The 22748-nt window shown below is 38.2% G+C and overlaps 1 protein-coding gene across 2 annotated transcripts in view; it reads left to right on the top strand.

The window, feature by feature from the left end:
* ITGAV (integrin subunit alpha V) overlaps nt 1-22748 on the top strand; it is a 102258-nt gene that overhangs the window by 28895 nt on the left and 50615 nt on the right. For both annotated transcript variants that reach the window (XM_043894782.1, XM_043894781.1), the window contains exons 3-4: nt 18179-18270; nt 20048-20162. In XM_043894782.1, the coding sequence (XP_043750717.1) occupies nt 18179-18270; nt 20048-20162 (207 nt within the window). The remainder of the gene's footprint in view (nt 1-18178; nt 18271-20047; nt 20163-22748) is intronic.

Raw genomic sequence — 22748 nt, 5'->3', positions numbered from 1 at the left:
GTTGATATCTGAATATTTGCAACTCTGAATCAATAAAATACATTATTTTCCAATAGTATTATGTTACTTATACAGTCAGCAACTGTCTGATTACTTCATTTTCTTTCATATTTCTTTTATAGTATTTTTAACTGTCTGAAAATATCTTACGTAGTTGGTTATTATTTCTCTCCCTTGAAAGCAGGGATCTTATCTGTCTCATTTAACTTATACTCCGTGCATTTAGATGTAGGAATTGCCCGTGATTTATTTATTAACTGAATGGTCAAAGAGATTTCTTTCTCTATCCTGTTAATTTTCACATAAATACGCAAGCCATATTGGGAGATTTTTGTTTCAGGCAGATTTGTTACGGGAAACATGACTGAACAAAAGTGATGTTTGAGTTAAAAAGCTACTTAAGGAAGACTCCAAATTGTCTGTCTCATTAAACGGTGAATATGAAGTGGCGTTATTGTTTTTAATTGAGGTATACTTGACATATTAGTTCCAGGTGTACAATATAATGATTTGATATTTGTGCATATTGCAAAATGTTGACCATAATAAATCTAATTAACATCCATTATCACATACAGTTACAAAATATTTTTTTTCTTGTAGTGAGAACTTTTGAGATTTACCCTTTTAGCAACTTTCAAATATGCAGTATGTTACTATTAACTGTAATAAAGTCACCATGCTGTACGTTATATTGTTTTAATAGCCACTTTTTAAGGGCAAAATGTAAGCTCTCTGAGGACCCACATCATTTCATTATTTGTAAAGTAATGGGAACTAAATGACTAAATACACAGTTAACTTCGGAATTAGGACTTCATTGGTTTGCTTTTCTAATGTTTTGGCACTCTTCTTGCCTTTGGCCTTTTCAGAAAAGGTGACATAATCGTATTGTTCCCAAGGATATTCTTTAGGCATGAAAAGAAGAAACAAAATGTAGTTTCAGGGTGATAAGGTGACTTTGTCTTAAAAATAATTATGATTCTCCTGAAAGTTGAACAATGTCTTTTCAAACACTTGGAGGAAATGAGAAAAAAAAGTGTTGGGTACTATAATCAGCAGGCCAACTCTTAAAGCTATTTCAGTTTGTGTTGTTCAGTATGCTTCTGTGCTGAAGTCCTCAAATCATGGAAGTCTGATAAAGTGCAATGGCAAGTTCAAAAGCCAACCAAAATAGACAGTAAATTTTCAAGTCTCAGGTGATGTACTTGCTAATTACCTTCAGGACTCTCTAGCAACATTTTCCTCTATGCATTTTTGAAAGTGACAGTATAGAGTCTTAATTTACATAATACAGGCAGTTTCGTCTCACTTTTGCCATTGCATCAGATTTTCTTTTTCCTTTTAATTTACTTGGGAGATCAGAGCTAATATTCCGAGGGGTTTTACAGAACTGTGGACAGAAATCATTGTTCTTTCTTGACTGTTGCCTGAGGTAGCATTCCCTCCAGCACTGGAATTTCTGCAGTTTGTCTGTATTAGATTTCCCTTTCAAGGTTGGTGGCGTGGTCCAAGCAGCCTGGGGAGTTCCGGCATCACTCGAAATGGTGACTCAGGGCCATGACTCAAAATATTTACTTCCCTCATGCGCCCTGGCTTAGCTGCCAATTTCAGCCAGGTCATGAATGAACTTCGTGTCAGTGTGTTTGGAGAGCAGGCTTTCCTTTTCTATCTTCCCACCCAAATCTAGTCACACTTCATCGGAGTTAAACTTCTGCCTGAGATTGAATTGGGTATTTTAAGACTTGGTCTCTGAAAAAAAAAAGTTCTGATTGGTAAAGAAGAACTTCCCATTGAGCAAACTTCTTAAAGAAATGGTAATTTGAGGTTGTGAACCTGTTGAAGCTGAAGGCTTTCAAATTGAATGAGTGATATCAATACATATTTTTTTGAAAACTGTTGACTTAAGTTTTAGGTGTTAGTGTATGCCGATACATTACAGCCAAATGTATTTGACTTCTCTTGTGTGGTAATGTAATTGAAAGCACAGTTAATAATTTGATTCCTTAAGATGTAATTATTGTCTTGGGGGCATATCTAAGTTTTAAATAAGTTCCGGGCTTTTCAAATGTGCTTTTTAATAAAAAAAAAAGTCATATTGTCTGATGCTTTTTTACTTTTGACTGGTGTTTCTTATTTTTTTAAAATCCTGTGGGCAAATTGCTTGCCATATTGGAAAGAACTGTGGATTTTTGTTTATGATAGCACTTGATGATAAAAATAAAATTGAAATATATGTAATACTTATTTTCTTGGACTTTCTTTAGCTTAAGCTTAACCTGGTGTCCACAAAAGCAGATATCCATAAACATAATGGTAGGGGTGGTATAGGAGCTTTTTTTTAAAAAATAGGACACAGAACATGGTAGCAATGAGAAGCACATATTACTTAACAGTCCATTGCAGTGTCCTATGCTACCACTTACAATTCAATTCAGTTCAGTTGCTCAGTCGTGTCCGACTCTTTGCGACCCCATGAATCACAGCACGCCAGGCCTCCCTGTCCATCACAAACTCCCGGAGTTTACTCAAACTCATGCCCATCGAGTCGGTGATGCCATCCAGCCATCTCATCCTCTGTCGTCCCCTTCTCCTGCCCCCAATCCCTCCAAGCATCAGGGTCTTTTCCAATGAGTCAACTCTTAGCATGAGGTGGCCAAAATACTGGAGTTTCAGCTTCAGCATCAGTCCTTCCAATGAACACTGAGGACTAATCTCCTTCAGGATGGACTGGTTGGATCTCCTTGCAGTCCAAGGGACTCTCAAGAGTCTTCTCTAACACCACAGTTGAAAAGCATCAATTTTTCGGCACTCAGCTTTCTTCACAGTCCAACTCTCACTTCCATACATGACCACTGGAAAAACCATAGCCTTGACCAGATGGACCTTTGTTGGCAAAGTAGCCAGACATCCTGGAATGTGAAGTCAAGTGGGCCTTAGAAAGCATCACTATGAACAAAGCTAGTGGATGTGATGGAATTCCGGTTGAGCTATTTCAAGTCCTGAAAGATGTTGCTGTGAAAGTGCTGCACTCAACATGCCAGCAAATTTGCAAAACTCAGCAGTGGCCACAGGACCGGAAAAGGTCTGTTTTCATTCCAATCCCAAAGAAAGGCAATCCCAAAGAATGCTCAAACTACCACACAATTGTGCTTATCTCACACACTAGTAAAGTAATGCTCAAAACTCTCCAAGCCAGGCTTCGGCAATACGTGAACCGAGAACTTCCAGATGTTCAAGCTGGTTTTAGAAAAGTCAGAGGAATCAGAGATTAAATTGCCAATATCTGTTGGATCATCGAAAAAGCAAGAGAGTTCCAGAAAAACATCTATTTCTGCTTTATTGACTACACCAAAACCTTCGACTGTGTGAATCACAATAAACTGTGGAAAATTCTGAAGGAGATGGGAATACCAGACCACCTGACCTGCCTCTTGAGAAACGTGTGCAGGTCAGGAAGCAACAGTTAGAACTGGACATGGAACAACAGACTGGTTCCAGTTAGGAAAAGGAGTACGTCAAGGCTGTATATTGTCACCCTGCTTATTTAACTTCTATGCAGAGTACATCATGAGAAACGCTGGGCTGGAAGAAGCACAAGCTGGAATGAAGATTGCCGGGAGAAATATCAATACCCTCAGATATGCAGATGACACCACCCTTATGGCAGAGAGTGAAGAGGAACTAAAAAACCTCTTGATGAAAGTGAAAGAGGAGAGTGAAAAAGTTGACTTAAAGCTCAACATCCAGAAAACTAAGATCATGGCATCTGGTCCCATCACCTCATGGCAAATAGATGGGAAAACAGTGGAAACAGTGTCAGACTTTATTTTTTGGGGCTCCAAAATCACTGCAGATGGTGACTGCAGCCATGAAATTGAAAGGTGCTTACTCCTTGGAAGGAAAGTTATGACCAACCTAGATAGCATATTAAAAAGCTACCACTTACAAATATAGAGAAAAGTTCATTTGTTTTGGGAAAAATATATATGGAGACCGTTTTTCAAAGTAGTAGGAAAAGAATTGGTATCATTTTACAGAGAAAACTTCTCTTCCATCTTTCAGGAGTATAATTGAAGAAAAATTGCTTAGCACAGAGAGCAATTGAAAAATACCGTGCATCCCATTCTTAGCATTGTGTGAAAGCTCTTGACCACCTAGAGACCCTTTTCTCTAGTCACACTGAACAACTCACAAGTCTCTAAAAATCCAAGAATACGCATTGCTCTGTTTCTTTCTGCAGGGTTTTTTCTTGACCCAGAAAGCATATCCCTCCCCTGCACTCTGCCCGACTTTCCCAGTGCTCCTTACACTCTACCATCCCTCCACTGTAAATTACCTGTTTCCATGACTGGTCTTTGTGTGTCAGATATTTCCTTCAGGGAAGACTGCCATTTCATTATGTGTTAGAGTCATGGACGGTTGCACTGAATTTTCAGTTAGGGTTTGGATCAAACATGGAAGGAATAAGGTATACCAGGTCAGAGGGCCTTGGGTAAAAAGGCCTACAGGTGGGAATGAGTGGGGTTTGTATAAGGGACTAGAGGCTCAGAGTAAGGGAACTCTTACATATAAGAATAAGTTTATCTGGGAAACTTAATAAAAATTTATCCATTAGAATAATATTCTATATTACATTCCATTTTCCAGAAGGATTAGGAACCTTCATTTAGGAATGATCTTCACTTAGGAATGAGCTCATGCTCAGTTAGCTTATGCTGAGCTTCTTGAAATTCAAGAGGAAATGGATGTGACTTTGAGGGAATATGTAAGTCTCTTAAATCAAAATAGAAATATTACTCAACATGAAACTAAAGGATATGTAGGGGGTTGATTAAATAAGCTGCTATGCAGCTGTATGATGTATTTTACAACAGTGAAAATGGTGCTGTCGGTCTACTTTTATTGACATGTTGTGACACTGAAAAATAGATACATTTATATAGAATAATATAATTTTTTTAATGTTTTAATTTATTTTTTTATTGAAGGATAACTGCTTTACAGAATTTTGTTGTTTTCTGTCAAACCTTAACATGAATCAGCCACAGGTATACATCTATCCCCTCCCTTTTGAGCCTCCCTCCCACCCCACCCCTCTAGGTTGGTACAGAGCCCCTGTTTGAGTTTCCTGAGCTACACAGCAAATTCCCCTTGGCTGTCTATTTTACATATGGTAATGTGAGTTTCCAAGTTACTCTTTCCATACATCTCACCCTCTCCTCCCCTCTCCCCAGGTCCATAAGTCTATTCTGTTTCTCCATTGCTGACCTGTAAATAAATTCTTCAGTACCATTTTTTCTAGATTCTGTATATGTGCGTTAGAATACGATATTTATCTTTCTCTTTCTGACTTACTTCACTCTGTATAATAGATTCTAGGTTCATCCACCTCATCAGAACTGACTCAAATGTGTTCCTTTTTATGGCTGAGTAATATTCCATTGTGTATATATACCACAACTTCTTTATCCATTCATCTGTTGATGGACACCTAGGTTGCTTCCATGTTCTAGCTATTGTAAATAGTGCTGGAGTGAACAGTGGGACACATGTGTCTTTTTCAATTTTTATTTCCTCAGGATATATGCCTAGTAGTGGGATTGCTGGGTCATATGGTGGTTTTATTCCTAGTTTTTTAAGGGATCTCCATACCGTCTTTCATAGTGGCTGTATCAATTTACATTCTCACCAACAGTGTAAGAGTGTTCCCTTTTCGCCACACCCTCTCCAGGATTTATTGTTTGTAGACTTTTTGATGATGGCCATTCTGACTGTTGTGAGGTGATATCTCATTGTTGTTTTGATTTGCATTTTTCTAATAATGAGCCACGTTGAGCATCTTTTCATGTGTTTGTTAGCCATCTGTATGTCTTCTTTGGAGAAATGTCTGTTTAGGTCTTTTTCCCACTTTTTGATTGGGTTGTTTGTTTTTCTGGTACTAAGTTGTATGAGTTGCTTGTTTATTTTGTAAATTAATCCTTTGTCAGTTGTTTCATTTGCTATTATTTTCTCCCATTCTGAGGGTTGTCTTTTCACCTTGCCTATAGTTTCCTTTGCTGTGATTTAAGTTTAATCAGATCCCACTTGTTTACTTTTGTTTTTATTTCTGTTACTTTAGGCGGTGGGGCATAGAGGATCTTGCTTTGATTTATGTCATCGAGTGTTCTGCCTATGTTTTCCTCTAAGAGTTTTATAGTTTCTGATCTTACATTTAGGTCTTTAATCCATTTTGAGTTTATCTTTGTGTGTGGTGTTAGGAAGTGTCCCAGTTTCATTCTTTTACACGTAACCATCCAGTTTTCCCAGCACCATTTATTGAAGAAGGTGTCTTTGCCCCAATTGTATATTCTTGCCTCCTTTGTCAAAAATAAGGTACCCATAGGTGCATGGGTTTATTTCTGGGCTTTCTATCTTGTTCCATTGGCCTATATTTCTGTTTTTGTGCTAGTACCATACTGTCTTGATGACCGTAGCTTTGTAGTATAATCTGAAATCCCGAAGGTTGATTCCTCCAGCTCCATTCTCCTTTCTCAAGACTACTTCGGCTATTCAGGGTCTTTTGTGTTTCCATATGAATTGTGAAATTTTTTATTCTAGTTCTGTGAAAAATGCCATTGGTAATTTAATAGGGATCACATTGAATTTGTAGATTGCATTTGGTAGTATAGTCATTTTCACAGTATTGATTTCTTCCTACCCAGGAACATGCAGTATCTCTCCATCTGTTTATGTTGTCTTTTATTTCTTTCATCAGTGTCTTATAATTTTCTGTGTATAGTTCTTTGGTCTCCTTAGGTAAGGTTATTCCTAGATATTCTTTTTGTTGCACTGGTGAATGGGATTGATTCCTTAATTTCCTCTCTGATTTTTCATTGTTAGTGTATAGAAATGGAAGTGATTTCTGTGTATTGATTTTGTATCCTGCAAGTTTGCTAAATTCACTGATTAGCTCTAGTAATTTTCTTATACTATCTTTAGGGTTTTCTATATAGAGTATCATGTCATCTGAAAGCAGTGAGAGCTTTCTTCTTTTCCAATCTGGATTCCTTTTATTTCTTTTTCTTCTCTGATTGCTGAAGCTAAGACTTCCAGAACTATGTTGAATAATAGTGGTAAAAGTGGACACCCTTGTCTTGTTCCTGTTCTTAGGGGGAATGCTTTCAGTTTCTCACCATTGAGAATAATGTTTGCTGTTGGCTTCATATATGACCTTTACTATGTTGAGGTAGGTTCCTTCTGTGCACATTTTTTGAAGCGTTTTGATCATAAATGGGTGCTGAATTTTGTCAAAGGCTTTTTCTGCATCTGTTGAGATTATCATGGTTTTTATCTTTCAGTTTGTTAATATGGTGTGTCACCTTGGTTAATTTGTGTATGTTGGAGAATCCTTGTATCCCAGGAATAAACCCAACTTGATCATGGTGTATGAGCTTTTTGATGTGTTGCTGAATTCTGTTTGCTAAAATTTTGTTGAGGATTTTTGCATGTATGTTCATCAGTGATACTGGCCTGTAGTTTTTTTGTGTGTGTTGTCTTTGTCTGGTTTTGGTATCAGGGTGATGGTAGCCTCGTAGAATGAGTTTGGAAGTGTTCCTTCCTCTGCAGTTTTTTGAAACAGTTTTAGAAGGATAGTCATTAGCTCTTCTCTAAATGTTTGGTAGAATACTCCTATGAAGCCATCTGGTCCTGGGCTTTTGTTTTGGGGGAGATTTTTGATCACAGCTTCAATTTCAGTGCTTGTAATTGGGTTGTTCATAATTTCTATTTCTTCCTGGTTCAGTCATGAAAGATTGAACTTTTCTAAGAATCTGTCTGTTTCTTCCATTTTATCCATTATGTTATCCATTTTATTGCCATATAGTTGTTCATAATAGTTGCTTATAATCCTTTGTATTTCTGCATTGTCTGTTGTAACCTCTCCTTTTTCATTTCTAATTTTGTTGATTTGATTCTTCTCACTTTTTTTTCTGATGAGTCTGGCTAAAGGTTTGCCAATTTTTATCTTATCAAAGAACAAGCTTTTAGTTTCATTAATCTTTGCTATTGTTTCTTTCTTTCTTTTTTTTTTTTTTCATTTATTTCTGCTCGAATCTTCATGATTTCTTTCCTTCTACAAATTTTGGGGTTTTTTTGTTCTTCTTTTTATAGTTGTTTTAGGTGTAAAGTTAGGTTGTCTATTTGATGTTTTTATTTCTTGGGGTAGGATTGTATTGCTGTAAACTGTCCACTTAGAACCTCTTGCCGCATCCCATAGGTTTTGAGTTGTGTTTTCATTGTCATTTGTTTCTAGAAATTTTTTGATTTTCCCTTTGATGTCTTCAGTAACCTGTTGGTTATTAGAAGCATGTTTTTTAATCTGCATGTGTTTGTGTTTCTTGCAGTTTTTTTCTTGTAATTGATATCTAGTTTCATAGTGTTGTGGTCAGAGAAGATGCTTGATATGATCTCAATTTTCTTAAATTTACTAAGGTTTGATTTGTGACCCAAAATGTAGTCTATCCTGGAGAATGTTCCATGTGCACTTGAGAAGAAGGTGTATTCTTCTGCATTTGAATGGAATGTCCTGAAGATATCAATGAGATCCATCTCATCTAATGTATCATTTAAGACTTGTGTTTTCTTATTAATTTTCTGTTTTGATGTTCTGATTGTGAGAGTGGGGTTTAAAGTCTCCTACTATTATTGTGTTACTGTCAATTTCTCCTTTTATGTCTTACATATTTATGTCTTCTGTGTCTTATATGTTTGTGTTATGTATTGAGGTGCTCCAATGTTGGGTGCATAGATATTTACAATTGTTATGTCTTCCTGTTGGATTGATCCCTTAATCATTATATAATGTCCTTCCTTATCTCTTGTAATCTTCTTTAAGGTCTATTTTGTCTGATATGAGGATTGCTCCTCCAGCTTTCTTTTGCTTCCCATTTGTATGGAATATATTTTTCCATCCTCTCACTTACAGTCTATATGTGTCTATAGGTCTGAAGTGGGTTTCTTGTAGACAGCATATTATGGGTCTTGTTTTGGTATCCATTCAGCCAGTCTGTGTCTTTTGGTTGGAACATTTAACCCATTTACATTTAAAGTAATGTAATACTTTAAATTTACATTTAAAGTAATTATTGATATACATGTCCTGTTGTCATTTTCTTAATTATTTGGGGTTGGTTTTGTAGATCTTTTTCTTCCCTTGTATTTCTTGACTATATAAATCCCTTTAACATTTGTCATAAAGCTGGTTTGGTGGTACTGAACTCTCAAAAGATTTTGCTTGTCTGAAAAGCTTTTGATGTCTCCATCAATTTTGAATGAGATCCTTGCTGGGTAGAGTGATCTTGGTTGTACATTTTTCTTTTTAGTACTTTAAGTATATCTTGCCATTCCCTTCTGGCCTGCAGTTTCTGCTGGAAGATCAGCTGTTAAGCATATGTGGTTTCCCTTGTATGTTACTTGTTGCTTTTCCCTTGCTGCTTTTAGTATTCTTTCTTTGTGTTTAGTCTGTTAGTTTGATTAGTATGTGTCTTGGCATGCTTTTCCTTGGTTTTATCCTGTATGGGACTCTTTGTGCCTCTTGGACTTGATTGACTTATTTCCTTTTCCATGTTGGGGAAGTTTTTAACTCTTCAAAAATTTTGTCATACCTTTTCTCTTCTTCTGGGGCCCCTATAATTTGAATGTTGGTGCATTTGATATTGTCCCAGAGGTCTCTGAGACTATCCTCAGTTCTTTTCATTCTTTGTACTTTATTCTGCTCTTCAGGAGTTATTTCTACCATTTTATCTTCCAGCTCACTTAATCATTCTTCTGCATCAGATATTCTGCTATTGATTCCTTCTAGAGTATTTTAATTTCAGTAATTGTGTTGTCTCTGTATGTTTTATGTTTATTTTTTAATAATCCTAGGTCTTTGTTAATTGATTCTTGCATTTTCTCCCTTTTTGTTTTCAAAGTTTTTGATCATCTTTACTATCATTATCCTCAATTTTTTTTCAGGGAGTTTGCCTTATTTTCTCTTCATTTATTTGGACTTCTGTGTGTCTAGTTTATTTCTTCATTTGTGTTGTATTTCTCTACCTTTTCATTATTTTTTTTAACTTACTGTGTTTTAGGTCTCCTTTTCCCAGGCTTCAAGGTTGAATTCTTTCTTCCTTTTGGTTTCTGCCCTCCTAAGTTTGGTCCAGTGGTTTGTGTAAGCTTTGTATAGGGTGAGATTTGTGCTGAGTTTTTGTTTGTTTTTCCTCTGATGGGCAAGACTGAGTGAGGTGGTAATCCTGTCTGCTGATGATTGGGTCTGTATTTTTGCTTTGTTTGTTGTTTAGATGAGGCGTCCTGCCCAGGGTCCTACTGGCGGGTGGATGATGCTGGGTCTTGTTTGCAAGTGGTTTCCTTTGTGTGAATTCTCACTATGTGATACTACCCAATGTTTGCAGTTCTCTGGTAGTCCTGGAGTCAGTGCTCCCACTCCAAAAGCTCAGGGCTTGATCTCTGGTCAGGAACAAAGATTCCACAAGTGGTTTGTTACATCATTGAGTGAGATTAAAACAAATACCCCAAATGAGAAACCAAAGATGTATGCAGACAAATGGCAGTTACAAAATCAGGCAAATAATAATTAAAATAATGAGATATAGATATATACATATACACCCATGAGCAAAGTCAAAACACTCCAACAAAAATGAAGTACAATTGATTGCTCCGGCAAACAAAGGAAATAAAAAATTATGTTTACCAGTTTAGAACAAAGCTAACTAAAGCACAAAGTGGAAAACAAAACTAAAGTAAGATGCTAAGTGGGGAGTAAAGCAATGAAAACAAAACTAACATATGTTGAGAGGAACTTAAAGAGAAGAAAGAATAGATATGCAAAGTTAAATAGAGGTAGATGAAGAAGATTTATATACATTAAAGATTAACTGCAAGGGGAAGAGAGCAGTAGAAAGGCAAACAAAGAAATAAATGTAGAAAAAAGAAAATGGGTTTAAAGAAATTAAAATTATAAAAAGAAAAGAAAAAAAAAAAACTAAAGAAAGGGAAAAAAAGGAAAACTCCACAGGACTGCAAAAGCCGAACGTAGAGGCAGAGGTTTATAACAATAATAAATAGTGTGACTGAATATGCACATATACATACCCACCCATAAGCTAAATCAAAACAGTCCAACAAAAATAAAGTACAGTAGATTGGCCTGGCGAACAAAAAGTTTATCTACCAGGACAAATTTAACTGAGAGGCATAAACTGGATAACAAAACTAAAGCAAGGTGCCAATTGGGAAATAAAGCAATGAAAATAAAACGTAACAAATATATTGAGAGGAAAGGAAAGAAAGAAAAGAAAGAATAGATATGCAAAGTTAAATAGAGATATATAAAGAAGATTTCTATACATTAAAGATTAAGTGCAAGGGGAAAAGAAGAATAGGAAAAGCAGACAAGAGAATAAGTGTAGAAAAAGTAATAATAGGTTTAAAAAATTAAAAATTTAAATTTAAAAAAGAGAAAAAAACGGAAACCCCCCAGAACTGCAAAAACCCAACGCAGAGGCAGAAGCTTGTCACAACAATAAAAAATGTGACTGAGGAAAAAAAACAAAAAAGCTCAAAAGCTTAATTTCATAGTGCCAATAAAGTTGACAAGTACAACAGAGGGAAAAAAAGGAAAAAAAAAAAAATCCAAAACAGTCTACAGAAGAAGTCGAAACATAAGAATAATAAATGTTTTTCTCGAGTCACTGCTGTCAGAGTCCTTTCCCTCGCTGAGAGTCACAGTCCACCTCGCCTCCCTAGGATGCCGTCCCACACTGTGCTGGTCTCTGGACCTGCTGTGGGGGCAGCTCAGACTCTAATCTGGTCCTACTCCTGTGTGTTCTCTCCTCCGATGTCCACAGCTGTCAGAACTAGTGCGTTTTCTTTTGTGGGAGCTCTCAGTGACGTGTTATATATTCCATAGACACAGTCTGCCTAGTTGATCCTGTGGATTTAATCTGCAGCTTGTACAGCTGGTGGGAAGGTTTTAGGTCTTCTTCCTTAGCCACACTGCCCCTGGGTTTCAATTGTGGTTTTATTTCCACCTCTGCATGTGGGTCATCCACTGGGGTTTGCTCCTGAGGCTGCCCTGGAGGCCTTGGGTTTGTCCCTGTGAGGGCCGGGTGTGGAGGTGGTGCAGCAGCTTGGGTAGCAGGGGTTCTGGCAACACCAGGTCCTCAGGGGAATTGGCGGCTGGGGCAGCAGGAAATATGGTGCTCCAGAGGGTATGGCAGCCAGTGTTGGCCAACACGCTCCAGTATTCTTGCCTGGAGAACCCCGCTCCCTGACAGAAGAGCCTGGCATGCTGCAGTCCACAGGGTCACAAAGAGTCGGATACTCCCAAAACGACCCTGCAAGCGTAGATGCAAGACTTTTTGCCTGTGGCAGCTCTGCCCCAGTGAGCGTTGAGCGAGAAGGTGGTGCAGCTGCTTGGCGTGCAGGGACACGGACTGCCTCCACAGCAGGAGTTGTGGCCCTATCGGAGTCTTTTTTGAAGCCTCTGGTAGCTGGTGATTAGAAGACCTCTTTGGCCAGTCTTTTTCGCTTGCTCTGCCCGTTCAGGGACTTAGAGGGCTCCCTTGCCTGGGGCCTTCTGTAGATCGGCAGGTCAGGCACTTAAAGGGGCACCCTGTCTGGGGTCCTCTCTGTAGATCAGCGCGTCAGGCACTTAAAGGGGCAGGCACCCTGGCTGGGGTCCTACTCTGTTGTTCCACGTGTCAGGCACATAGAGGGGCACCCCCTGGCTGGGGGTCCTCTTTGTAGATCCGCGGGTCAGGCACTTAAAGGGGCACCTGGCTGGGGTCCTTTCTGTAGTTCAGTGGTCAGGCGTTTGATGGTCCAGCCTCTCTATTGTTCAGCTGCTGATGCTGGCGTGTGGGGAGAGAGAGGCTATGGTGATGGCTACACCTCCTACGCGTGACTCAGCAGTATCGCCTTGCTTCCATGGCTGCATGGCTTTCCTCCATGGGCATTTCCCACCACAATCTCCTCCCTCACATCCCCTCAATCCATCTCTCCGCAGTCAATGACAGCCTTTGCCCTGGGATTTCTCCACAATCCCTAAACTCCAGCTGCCAGCCACTGCCCCTTCTAGGGGACCTGCGTCCCTGTCCAGGGTATGTGTGGCTGTGGCAAGGACTGTCTGGTTCTCATTCCACTTAGGCTGCCACGGATCAGCTGTTTCACTCTCAGCCTTAAATGTTTCTCCTCCGACTCAGACAATTGCCTTGATGTGGGGATTGGACCCCTGCTTCATTTCCCTTATCCACTGAAGGCAGGTCCAGTCCTACCAACACTCCTGTTTTTCCCCCTAATTCCTTCATCCTACCGAGTTTTGCATAGTTCTATATATTCTTTTCTGCTTGTCAGGTACTCCTGTCTGCTCTGAGCTGGTGTTCTGTGTGCACTTCTGTGTCTGAAGGTGTATTCCTGATGTATCCGTGGAGAGAGATGTATACTCCATGTAAACCTACTCCTCTGCCGTCTTGTTCTCTGTTTTTTTAATACTGGCTTAAAGTATCTATTTTACATAAAAGAATATGCATGTATTCCTAAAACAAATGTTTAGGATAGATACCAAAATGTGAGCAGAGGCTGTTTTGTTTCTTCATGGTAGGATTGTGGTCTTTAGATTTGTCTTTGCATATGGCTTTATTTCATGTTTATTTTTTTCATTTGTTTTATAATACTTTTAATGGTATTATTAACGTAAGAGTGTGTGTGTGTGTGTGTGTGTGTGTGTGTGTGTGTGCGCGCGTGCATGCGTGTGCATGCTCGGTCATGTCCAATTCTTTGCGAGTCCATGGACTGTAGCCCGCGAGACTCTGTCCATGGAATTTTTCAGGCAAGAACACTGGAGTGGGTTGGCATTTCCTCCTCCAGGGGATATTCGTGACCCAGAGATCGAACCCGCATCTCCTGTATTGGCATGTGGATTCCTGACCATTAGCGCCACCTGGGAAGCCCAGAGTAAACATGATAAAGAGTGCAAATAAAGAGAAATAAAAGATATTCTGTTGTTGGCCTATAGTACATACAATTTGTACTTGCTGACTGCTGTACTTTTATTTTGCAAAATTTTAAGCTTACAGAAAATTTGAAACTGTAGTGTAATTAACAGTATCCCCTTCACCTAGATTCAAGTATTCTTGCAGACACTGTGAAACTTTACCCCCAGAATACTTCCCATAGCAGATAGTTCCCCATAACTAGGACCTTCCCTTATATAACCAAAGCACTGTCATCATCACAGACTAGAAATGTGTCATTATTACAATATGGTTATCTAATAAAGTCCTTTGTAACTTGAAAAATTTCTTCAGACGAAAGAGTCAGTCAAGGGTCATATCTTGCATTGGGTTGTCATGTCTCGTTCTCTTTTACTCTTGAATCTTACTGTTTTTATTTTGTCTTTTATGACATTGACATTTTTGAGGAAGCTATACCAGATGTCTAGGCAGGAATACTTGTATTTGCAAGAACATAGTGATGTTGGGTCTGCTTTTTTTTAATTGTAGTTTTATTAGAGTATGAGGAACTGTATAGAGCCATAATTTGAATTAATTTGAGTTGCTCCTCTCTCATGTGGTACTTTCATTCATTAAAGAACAAAATACAGAAGTACAGAAAAGTTCTGCTTCTGCCTGGTTATCTTTAGGGTCTTGCTGAAAAGGCTGTTTTAAATGAAAGCAGAAGGCAGCAGTTGTGATAATGCTATGCTTTCTGCTCAGATATGTAAGTTCATAAAGTTGGTTCCCTCAGGCTAAGCTTACCTGAGTTTATCATGATTCTTATGGTGGCAAGTGATAGTGACTGGAAGTGTGTCCTTCCAAGCACCAGCTGTTTCAGGTTCATACTGTATTTCTCATTAATGTAAGGGGAGGGGGATGCCTTTATTTCCTTTGTAGAAAAGAATAGACTAGAAAGCTAGTGAGACAACTCAGCTTGCAGTGGAATTTTTAAAAATCCTATTACACAACTTGTAATCATACATTTTATGGCTAAAATCCTAGAAAAAACTATTAATTGAATCCAATTCTTTCAAGGGCAAAGCCTCTTTGCAGTTGTAGGTCAGGCCATTTTTAGCGTTTTGTTTTTAGAATATATGTTCCTCAAACTGTGCTAGGCTGTACTGCAGTAACAACATTTTTTTTTTTCCTTAAACAAACACCCAGATCTTACTCACTTAAAAAAGGATAATTTCTTGCTCATGTCATCATCTTGTGTTGATCATTTGGCTGTTTTTGATGGTTTAGAAACTCGAACTGTGGCTTCTTTCATTAAGAAATTCCACACCATCTATTCTTTTCAGTTTCATAGATGGGAGAAAGAAAACATGGAGAATTTATATCCACTGTTTTTGTTTTGCTTTGTTTTTAAAAATGAAATGACAATTTGAGATTTCATATATAAGTGATATAATGAAGCATTTGTTTTTTTGTGTCTGGCTTATTTCCCTTAACATAATGCCTTCTAGATCCAACCATCTAGACATGGTAGACATGGCAGGATTTTTTTTCTTAAGGTTGAATAATATTCCATTTTAATTATAGACCGTATTTTCTTTTTTTTTTTTAAATTCATTCTACCATAGACATTTAAGTTGCTTCTATGTCCTGACTGTTGATACTTCAGTGAACAAGGGAGTACAGATATTGCTTTAAGACCGTGGTATATTTCCTTTAGGCATATGCCTCGAGTGGAGTTGCCAGATCGTGCCATAATAGTCCTATCTTTAATTTCTTATGTAGCTTCCATACCATTTTCCATAATGGTTGCACCAATTTACATTGCCAGTCAACAGTGTATCAGGGTTCCCTTTTCTCCACATCTGATAATAGCCTTCTTAACTGGTATGAGATGACACCTTATTGTACTTTCGATTTGCATTTACTTGATGACCACTGAACTCATACCCACTCTTAACTGACTTGAACTGGAAGGAACACATGCCACTTCTGCACTTAACTTACTGATTAAAATGAGTTGTGTGGCTTTAACCTAACTGGGAGGATGGGAAATGTAAGGGAGCACATGGACTGTACATTTCAGTTCAGTTCAGTTGCTCAGTCGTGTCCGACTCTTTGCGACCCCATGAATCGCAGCACACCAGGCCTCCCTGTCCATCACCAGCTCCCGAAGTTTACTCACACTCATGCCCAACGAGTCGGTGATGCCATCCAGCCATCTCATCCTCTGTTGTCCCCTTCTCCTCCTGCCCCCAATCCCTCCCAGCATCAGGGTCTTTTCCAGTGAGTTGACTCTTCGCATGAGGTGGCCAAAGTATTGGAGTTTCAGCTTCAACATCAGTCCTTCCAATGAACACCCAGGACTGATCTCCTTTAGGATGGACTGGTTGGATCTCCTTGCAGTCCAAGGGACTCCCAAAAGTCTTCTCCAACACCACAGTTCAAAAGCATCAATTTTTTGGCGCTCAGCTTTCTTCACAGTCCAATTCTCACATCCATACATGACCACTGGAAAAACCATAGCCTTGACCAGACAGACCTTTGTTGGCAAAGTAATGTCTCTGCTTTTTAATATGCTGTCTAGGTTGGTCATAACTTTCCTTCCAAGGAGTAAGTGTCTTTTAATTTCATGGCTGCAATCACCATTCTGCAGTGATTTGGGAGCCCAAAAACAATAAAGTCTGACACTGTTTCCACTGTTTCTGCATCTATTTGCCATGAAGTGATGGGACCAGATGCCATGATCTTAGTTTTCTGAATGTTGAGCTTTAAGCCAACTTTTTCACTCTCCTCTTTCACGTTCATCAAGAGGCTTTTTAGTTCATCTTCAGTTTCTGCCATAAGGGTGTTGTCATCTGCATATCTGAGCCGTTAGGGGACCTTTAGGTCATTGATGTGTCTTGTTTCCAGTGAGGTCGGCATGTGAACATAGGCATCAAAGGCAAGCCAACCACTGTTGGGAAACCTTGATTTACTTGGTAAAAGGCATATATTAGTTAGTTCATTCGTCCTTCCTCCCTCCCTTTGCTAATAAAAAGGTGCTTTGTGACCACTGACAAAAGTGAGTGGTGTTTAGACTACAGATAGAGGACTTTGGAGAGTGACAATTAAAATTGTTTATTTTTTTGCAAAAACAACAAAAAAGTTCAAAGAACTGTATAGCTAATATGTCCTTCATCTTGCCTATGAAATGTCTGGCATTATTGAAATGATCATTAATTATTTATAATTCTTCAGTTGATCTAAAAATTCCTCAGAATGGAATTGAATAACCATAAGCACTATCTTAGAAGGTTGAGATTTAGAGAGTAGATTTAATCAAACCTTTTGGTGATATTTACATACTAGCTGGCATTCTTAAAGCTGACACTGGTCTGATAAATCTCTTCAGTATAGTTATTGAAATATATGTTTATAAGGAATGATTATTATGAGTAGATTTTAAGAGGAACAGACTAGTCTTTAAGAATAGTCTCTCCTAATAGTTTATGCATTTATTTCTGTAATTTTTTTTCATTGAGCTGATCAAGAACTTTCTCATGGAAAAGATTTTTATCTTTTTCTTTTAAAATCTACAATGCTGTACTAGTACTTGGTATACTCGAAATAATTTTTTCAGTAATGTATGCTGAAAAATAAATGTTTGCATGTAGTGTGCCAAATCTAAGTCTTTTTCCTACCAGCCAAATAATGTCCCCTGGATTCTGACTCATGATATAACGTCATTGGCAAGATCTTAGTCTTTTACTTTAGTCTTTAACTGCTGATGTTCTGTAAAGGTGTTTCATAGCCTTCTATTTTCAGAAATATCTTTATGCTACAGAAAGAACTTTGGGGAATACAGAAAATATTTAATAGTTAATTATCTTATAATTTAGCAACCGGAAAATTTCACTTATTGTGACTTTTACACATCTATATTATGACAATTGATAGGGCTATTAACAAATCTGAGACACTTCCAAGTCATCTTGCATTTCATTTTTCTGATTAGTTGAAAGTATAAAGTATATAATGTTTTAAATTGTATGAAATTAGTAGCCAGATTTGACTAATCAGAGGCATACTATTTGTAAACCTCACTGATTGAAATAAACTCTGTTATACAAAGAAAGCATATTTTGATTCTCACCCCTCATGCTTTTTAAAAATGTTTTAAATTTTATTTTATTTTATTTTAGGCAACAGAGATTATGCCAAGGATGATCCATTGGAGTTTAAGTCTCATCAGTGGTTTGGAGCATCTGTGAGGTCAAAACAGGATAAAATTTTGGTAAGTGTTGTGTATTTACTCACAGGTTAAATTTAGTCAATTTATGTGAAAACACAGCAAGTTTTCTGTTTGAAAGCTGATAGTAAAATTCAGTGTGCTCAGGGGCAGAGAGTCTATTCTGATAACATAGCTCTAATTACTTTGTCCCCAAAGGTCCATCTAGTCAAGGCTATGGGTTTTCCAGTAGTCATGTATGGATGTGAGAGTTGGACTATAAGGAAAGTTGAGCACCGAAGAATTGATGCTTTTAAACTGTGGTTTTGGAGAAGACTCTTGAGAGTCCCTTGGACTGCAAGGAGATCCAACCAGTTCATCCTAAAGGAGATCAGTCCTGGGTTTTCATTGGAAGGACTGATGTTGAAGCTGAAACTCCAATACTTTGGCCACCTGATGCGAAGAGCCAACTCATTTGAAAAGACCCTGATGCTGGGAAAGATTGAGGGCAGGAGGAGAAGGGGACGACAGAGGATGAGGTGGTTGGATGGCATCACTGACTCGATGGACATGGGTTGGGTGGACTCTGGGTGTTGGTGATGAACAGGGAGGCTGGCGTGCTGCAGTTCATGGAGTTGCAAAGAGTTGGACACGACTGAGTGACTGAACTGAACTGAACTGAACATCACTCTCAGAATAAAAATCTCCTGTTCATCCCGGCTTTTATCCGCATCTTCATAGTCAAGTCACTGGCTGCTGTCTCTTTGCCATCATCTCTCTCCATCTTAACACTTGCAGCTACACTCATCTTTTGATTCCTTCCATACCAAGTCATTTCAGTTAGTTCCTTAGTGTTTGTCCCTCTGCCTGTCTTATGTGTAACTTACTGCTTTTCACTTGAGCTGGCTCCTTGTCAGTCTGATTTCAGCTCTACTTTCATTTCCTCAGAGAGCCCTTCCCTATTTTAATAGCTGCGTAGTATTTATTATTTTTTTTCTTTCCCATTGGATTGTGGGGCATCAAGGAAGGGTTTGTTTAGGAAGTGAAATTTCAGTGGAGCTTATGAATGTGTCATATTGCAGTTAGAGGTGAGGGGAGGAGTTGAGATTAGTGGCATTCTAGGCAAAAAGAGGTAGACGGAAGCAAAAATACACGTAAGTGGCAAATACTCCACCCTGGAAATCAGGTACATGTAGAGAAGTAGTAGCAATTGCTTACTTTCAGTTTTTAGGGTAAATATAACCCAGTATTGTTTGCGGTGTTTGTTTTAAATGTTTTGCTTCAAAGGATATTATAGAAAATTCATTGATTTTCCCCCCCCCCCCCCCCAGCAAATTGAATTGATATACTTTGGTAGATTACTATGCTATTAAAACATGCATTCTACCACTTACACATAGTGTTGAACTCTGTAGCCCTGAAAGCAAAAAGGTCATAAGTTTATTTGAAAAGTAAATAAATTAAGTGCTGCAAATTCTTTTACTCTCTTCTTATTTGATAAATTATTTGCTTTATAGCTTAGAGCTATATTATTTAGTTAAAGTCTAACTTTGGTCCGTGACCTTCAGTTTGGTACCTAAAATCAAAAAGGTACCGCATGAAATAATGATTTTGCTATTTTCGGAAAAAAAAAACAAAACAAAACACCTAGACTACACATATGGCCTTTAGAAGCATGTGAGAAGAGTACTTATAAAAGTCCTTGTCCAGTACTATGATAAGGAATTTAAGAGTATAGGTTTGATTAATTTTTGTTAATGCTTATAAAAGGATGTTAAATATTATCTGAAGCACTAATTTTTTTCAGAAAATGTTTATGCATGGACTCCCCCTTTGATTCCAGGCCTGTGCCCCCCTGTATCACTGGAGGACTGAGGTGAAGCAGGAGAGAGAGCCTGTTGGAACATGCTTCCTTCAGGACGGAACAAAGACTGTTGAGTATGCTCCATGCAGATCAAGTATGTGTTGGAAGTTGTACTAGCTCTTACAGAGAGGATTGGGAAGCCTAGGCTGTTAAAAATGTGTGTGTATGTGTGTGTTAAACTTTGTAGACATACTATGATGTTTGAGAGAGCAAAATGAAAGTAGTTTTATTAATGTAAAGAAATGTCAAATACACAGTTAACAGGCTTATCTTTTCTTCCTAAGAACTGTTGTTTTCCTTTTCCTGGGTCAGTAACAATTAACATTTGATTTTGGAAGCCTGCATTTTTAGTCACTGTTAGTCAAAAGGTGCTCCCTTGAACTTCTCTATCAGGCCCCACAGCTAATGATTCTGATTCAGCAGGTCTAGATCAGGCCTGGCTACCTGCGTTTTTAACAAACTCTCTAAGGTAATTCTGATAGAAACCAAAGTTTGAGAACTTACAGCTTTATATTAATAATGGTGTTAAAAGTAAACAAAATAATATATATATATATCTCTCTCAAGAAGCCAGATTTTTTATAGGAAGATAGAACATTGGGCTTAGGAGTCAGAGTCTGAATTTCCTTGCTTTAATCAGTCTCTTTGTCAATCTGTTAACTAGACTTACTTGATGATCTAAAAGATCTCACCCTGTTCTCTAATATTATTTGAAATTTCCAGTGAAATTTATATTGTGACTAAAGATGACTTTGAGCATTTATAATTTTAATTATGCTTTCCAAACTCTGTATGTTTTTTCCTTCTTGGAGGGTGCAGTCCTTTTGCTTCTCCACCATCACTGAGTTGGCCACCACCCCAGATCTTCATATCAGAAACATAAAAACAGCTTATTGAAATGCAGTATGGTGTTTATACCTGGAGCACTTTTTAGGCCTTTTCTCTTTCTGTTTCCCTGGTCACTAGGTAGTGTAGTAGAGAGAATTAATAACAAAAGCACAACATGTAAGATTCTTACTGCTAGACTCTTTTTTTCCCTTGTCAGGCAACTTCTGACATCAGGTCAAAGGATCAACTTAGTCTTCAAAATTCTAAGCAGTTGAACCTCTGAGAAGTTGCAAATCATTTTACTCAATGCTTGTTTTCTTGGCCTACTGCCTTGGTCCTACTTTTGTGAGTGGGAGGTAAACATGAAAAGAATGATATGTACCCAGAACCACACTGTTTATTATGGGAGGGCAGGAGGCCTACAACGCACACGGTGGAGGGAATGGGCAGCTTTATCCTCAGTTCCTGACACCATCTGTCACCACCTTTTGCTGATGCTTTGGTCGTGGTATTGGTGTCTGGTGGTGTGTGGAAAATGTGAGGACTAAATTGGTGTTTTTAATTTTTGTATTGCGAAAATATTCCTATTATGAAAAGATAATTTTGTAGCTCTCAAGGATGAACTAACCATTGTGTGCCATACTTGTAACTTACTGTTTGTGTGCTGGGCACACCTGCAAATCATTCTTATTCTCCTCTGATACATGTGGGAACCGAGACCTAGACAATTGAAGTCATAGTTTTTTCCTGCATGTTATGGTACTGAGTGATCTAATGCGGATATAAACCCCCGTCTGTCTTATTCCAAAGGAACCTTTCCCTGTATTATTAGCAATAGGAAGCGGTTTCCATTTCAGTTGCCTTTGTACTAAGCACAGCTTTTGAATAGAGAGTACATTCTGCTTTCACAAGTGCAGGTTTGGATTAATTCCTGATGTAAGAGGACAAGAAACCTTCTGAAAACAAGCATTCTAATGATGATGGTCCCTTGAGGATATACTGCGATGTTTGCCTAGTATTTTTTGTCATTTTACCCCTTCGCTAATGACCAGTTCTTTTCTTAACATGTATTTAGAGGATTAAGACTGCATGATGTAGCTGCTCCATAAGTCCTTCACTTATTTGGTTTAAGCACAGACATTTTAAACTTATTTTCCAAAGTATTTAACATCCAAATCAGGTCAGCAAACTATGACTTGTGAGCCTGTTTTTGTAAATAAAGTTTGACTGGAACATAACCACACCCATTTGTTCACACGCTATTAATATCTGCAAAAGGAGGGTTGAATTCTTGCCACAGAGCCTGTCTAGCCCCTCAGCCTGAACATTTTTTACCTGGCCCTTTACTGATAGTGACACCTCAAGTATTAGAAAAAGCAGAGAGAAAAATCTCAAAAAAAATTCAAAGTGAATACCTTCTTCCGAGTAAGTCTGGCTTTCAGTATCTCTTGATCATTGTATGTGCTTTTGGGCTCAACCTTTGAAATATTAAGCTACATGCAGGCCTAAAGTACACGGGGCAAACTGCCCAGAGGAACACACTCAAGAGTGGGAATCTGAGAACTCAGATTTGTATTCTTATCTGCTTATCTACAGTCATGCTTATCTGTAGTCATGGGTAATTAATCATTGATAAAACACTGATTTAGACAAAAGACTTCAGAGGCAAGTTTTGTGGTTTATGGCTTCTTCATACTTCAGTAAATTATGGAACCTAACCCCGTGACTGATCTTCCATGGGAATGCCAGTTGTGTAGGGCTACACTGCCAGCTCTTGTTAACTGCTTGTTTTGGTGTGGTGGTAGTTTGTGGGTTTTGTCATTGTTGTTCATTTGTTTGTTTACTTGCTTTC

Source organism: Cervus elaphus, chromosome 33, assembly GCF_910594005.1.
Source record: "Cervus elaphus chromosome 33, mCerEla1.1, whole genome shotgun sequence".
In the NCBI taxonomy this organism is placed as follows: domain Eukaryota; kingdom Metazoa; phylum Chordata; class Mammalia; order Artiodactyla; family Cervidae; genus Cervus; species Cervus elaphus.
This window is presented reverse-complemented; position numbering and strand designations above follow the sequence as displayed.